Source organism: Apis dorsata, unplaced genomic scaffold (assembly GCF_000469605.1).
Source record: "Apis dorsata unplaced genomic scaffold, Apis dorsata 1.3 scaffold_194, whole genome shotgun sequence".
Lineage (NCBI taxonomy): Eukaryota > Metazoa > Arthropoda > Insecta > Hymenoptera > Apidae > Apis > Apis dorsata.
In genome coordinates, this window is record NW_006263478.1 from 2,495,054 (window position 1) to 2,498,362 (window position 3,309).

The 3,309-nt window shown below is 36.3% G+C and overlaps 1 protein-coding gene across 1 annotated transcript in view; it reads right to left on the minus strand.

Annotated features, from left to right (window-relative positions):
* LOC102678499 (protein split ends-like) overlaps window positions 1–3,309 on the minus strand; it is a 200,485-nt gene that overhangs the window by 3,552 nt on the left and 193,624 nt on the right. The window contains exons 8-9 of the mRNA XM_031509949.1: window positions 3,023–3,170; window positions 2–116 (exon numbers count right to left, since the gene is read on the minus strand). Of these exons, the coding sequence (XP_031365809.1) occupies window positions 2–116; window positions 3,023–3,170 (263 nt within the window). The remainder of the gene's footprint in view (window position 1; window positions 117–3,022; window positions 3,171–3,309) is intronic.

A 3,309-nucleotide genomic window follows, 5' to 3' on the forward strand; every position in this document is an offset into this window, starting at 1 on the left:
TGGGCCCAAAGACTCGACCTTGCCCGGCCACGCCGGACTTCCTCTTGCGGCGCCCCATACTAGCTCACCCACTTCCAGTTTCCTCTGGCTCTTCTCCTCCGACTTTGCCTCGGCTACTAAAGGGTTTTGAAACAAGGCACACGCTGTTTTTTTCTCTTTCCGTTTTCTCTACTATTTTACTCTCTCTCTCGCTCTCTTTTTCCTTTGCACTCAAAATAGTGTTTTAGTTCGCTCTGTTTCACGCTACCTCTCTTAGCCACCAGAAGGTGATGTATCTTGATCGAACGCGGTGAATGTGGTGAGACCAAACTTGTTTCCGGGAAAGCAGTCGACGAGCAATCGTGGGATCGTGAGTTTCGAATGATATATATTTTTTAACGACGATGAGTTATCGTATCGATAGAGATAGAGGTCGAAAAACGATTTTTTTTAATTATTGGAATAATCTGCGAAGCAATCTGATCGAAAAAATTCGATCAGAGAGATTTTAAACGAGGATTCTGATCTAGTGATCCCTAGGAATAGTCCTAGGGATTACTAGAATTATTTAAGCATTGAAAGAATTACGTATATAATTATGTACATTAAATCCTGAAAATTTCAAGCGATTAATTTCACGAAATTATTTAAAAAAAAAAAAAAAATTGAGCAATTTCCACGACACGATCCCGCGAGTTTCGTCCCGGTTAAAAAAATTGTGTGTTAATTTCGATCAATATAAGTGCATGACGCATAACAGCGGAAATGAGTATGCTCTTTAGTGCGTGCCTTACGAATGGGATTATTATTCATAATAATAAAAAAATCTCCTGTATTGATATCACTACGTTTGTGTCTGTAGGGTTGTTTTTTTTTTCTTTTACTTTTTTTTGAAAGTGTGCTTGTTGCTCGCGCGTGTGCTCGTTAAAAAATGATTAGTAGCTTCATTCAAAAATGGTGGTAGGCAAGATCAGTGGCAGAATGAGGTATAATGTCGGATGGTTCGAGCACATGCAATGACTTCTCGTCCAATCTTTTCACTGTCTTCAAACTTTCAACGGTTCGAGAACAAATCTTAGAAATGCAACCCACGCGTTTTCTCTTTCTCTTTTCACGCTTCGAATGTTACACGGATCTCGTACTCTTCCACGCCATTTCCCAATACTCGAATACAGCTCTCTATTCGTGACTCGATCGTAAAACGACAAATTCCATAAAATGGGTCGTTGGACGATAATTTTTTGTTATTTTCCACATGTTCGAACGGCGTGTACGCCACGAATCGTAAATTCCAGACATTCGTTTTGAAACCGCGAATTACGAAAGTGATAAAGCCCCGGATTTACGTGACAAATTTTCGCGCACGTGTATATATATATACACATATATACATACATATATATATATATATATACGCCTTAAAGTTCTCATAGTTTGGCGCGGCCAGGGCGAAAACGACATTTCCCTCCCCAAGATTATGCACATGCGACACGAGATGTGTATATGTGTGTGTGTTTGTGTGAGGATGATTATGTACAAGAAGAAGATGGCCGCAACGAATAAAACCGGTGAGCCACACCCGCGCCGTAAATGAACATATAATGTATAATGACTGAAGCCCCTTTGGCCCCCTCAATGGTTTCGTGATCGTTGAGTTGAACGATGAATATTAACAAACCTTGACAGCCAATTAGTAGAACAAAAAGGAAAAAAAAAAAACAAAAGAAGAAAAAAAAAGGAATTGTAGGATCGAAACGAATCGTTCGGATGATAATTATTTACAATTTATTAATTCAACCGGCGTTATTTTTTTCCGTAGCAAAGCATCGAGTCTCTTGGGATATTTTTTTTACGAACAAAAATGTTTAGTATTGACACCACTTACCTGCTTCGAGTTCTTGCGATTAAATTGTAAATTTTCTCTTTTTTCTTTCCCAATTTTTGTAATTTCCCGGTCAGAATGATAAAAATTCGATGAAAAATTTGGCGGAAAAAAATTTGTTGTTGTTCGAAAAGGAATATTTTTCGTATCTTTTTTTTTTTTTTTTTTTTCTTTATATGTGTTCGTGAAGAATGAAAAATGATGTTTTTTAAGGAATGAAAATACTCCTTTTCTCGATCGCATGAATATAAAGTAAGTTTTAAATAAATCTCGAAGATAAAATAAAATACGCGTGAAAATAAATTTTTTCTTCGGCCATTCGTATTAGTTTCGGTGATGAATAAATCATTGGACATCGCTTAAGAAGCTTTATCAAGGCGTACGCACAATGTAACGAGCGATAATCGATCGTGCCACTACTCATGCAGCATACAAAAGCAAGAACACAACACAAGCAGTACACACAAATATGAGCTATCGTATGATTACGTAATAAAAGAAACATGCATTGTTCAAAATACGAGGTAGCATGAAGGAACATTAGAGTGCAGACACGAGTATCTCTAAATAAAATATTAAATCTTTAATTAATATCTTTGGGTCACGGGTCAAGAATTGTCGAGAATGTTGAATAATTTATACTCGAGTATAATAAAATTAAATAACTTAACTTGAATCTAATCTCATCACAGTCATCTCATCAAGACCCAACGACATCAATTAAAGATGAACGATCGAAAATGTTAGAGCCAGAAGCATTCTTAATATTAACGATCATTTCATAATCAGTAATCATCGACAAGCAACTTGAAATTTTGATCGGATAAATAATAAATTTCATTTAAAATTTCCATGCATCTCGAATTTTTCTCTATTACTTGTCAATGTTTCGATACTGCTATCGGATACCACTTTGATAAAATAACTTTCATAATAACTTTCTCCGTATTCTGAAGTATAGTACGAATAAAAAAATAAATATTGATTAACAAAATCAAACAAATGTAACAAATATAATTATCTGATAATTTCTCATTATCAAAGTTTCAATTATCAAAATGTGGTTCGAGAGCTATTATATATATAATATATATATATACGAGAGCTATTCGTATAACTAAATATTACGATTAATGTCTAAAAATACCATACAATACTGACCATCTTGGTCTTCATGCAGGGTAGAATGCATGGAATGGATGGAGTCCAGCTTTCGCTTGATTCCGCGGCCGAGGGCATGTTCCCTGCCCTCGCACCTCACTGTGCTCACCACACCTTCGGCTTGCTTCAACGTCTCTGACGTATAGATCTGTCAAATACAACTCGATCAACTCAGGCACAAGCCTACCAAGTCACATGCTAATATCATTTCAATCTATCATCGGCCAAATCGCTCGTTTCTTTTCGATTAAATCTTTGTCTCTCTCTCTCTCTCTCTCTCTCTCTCT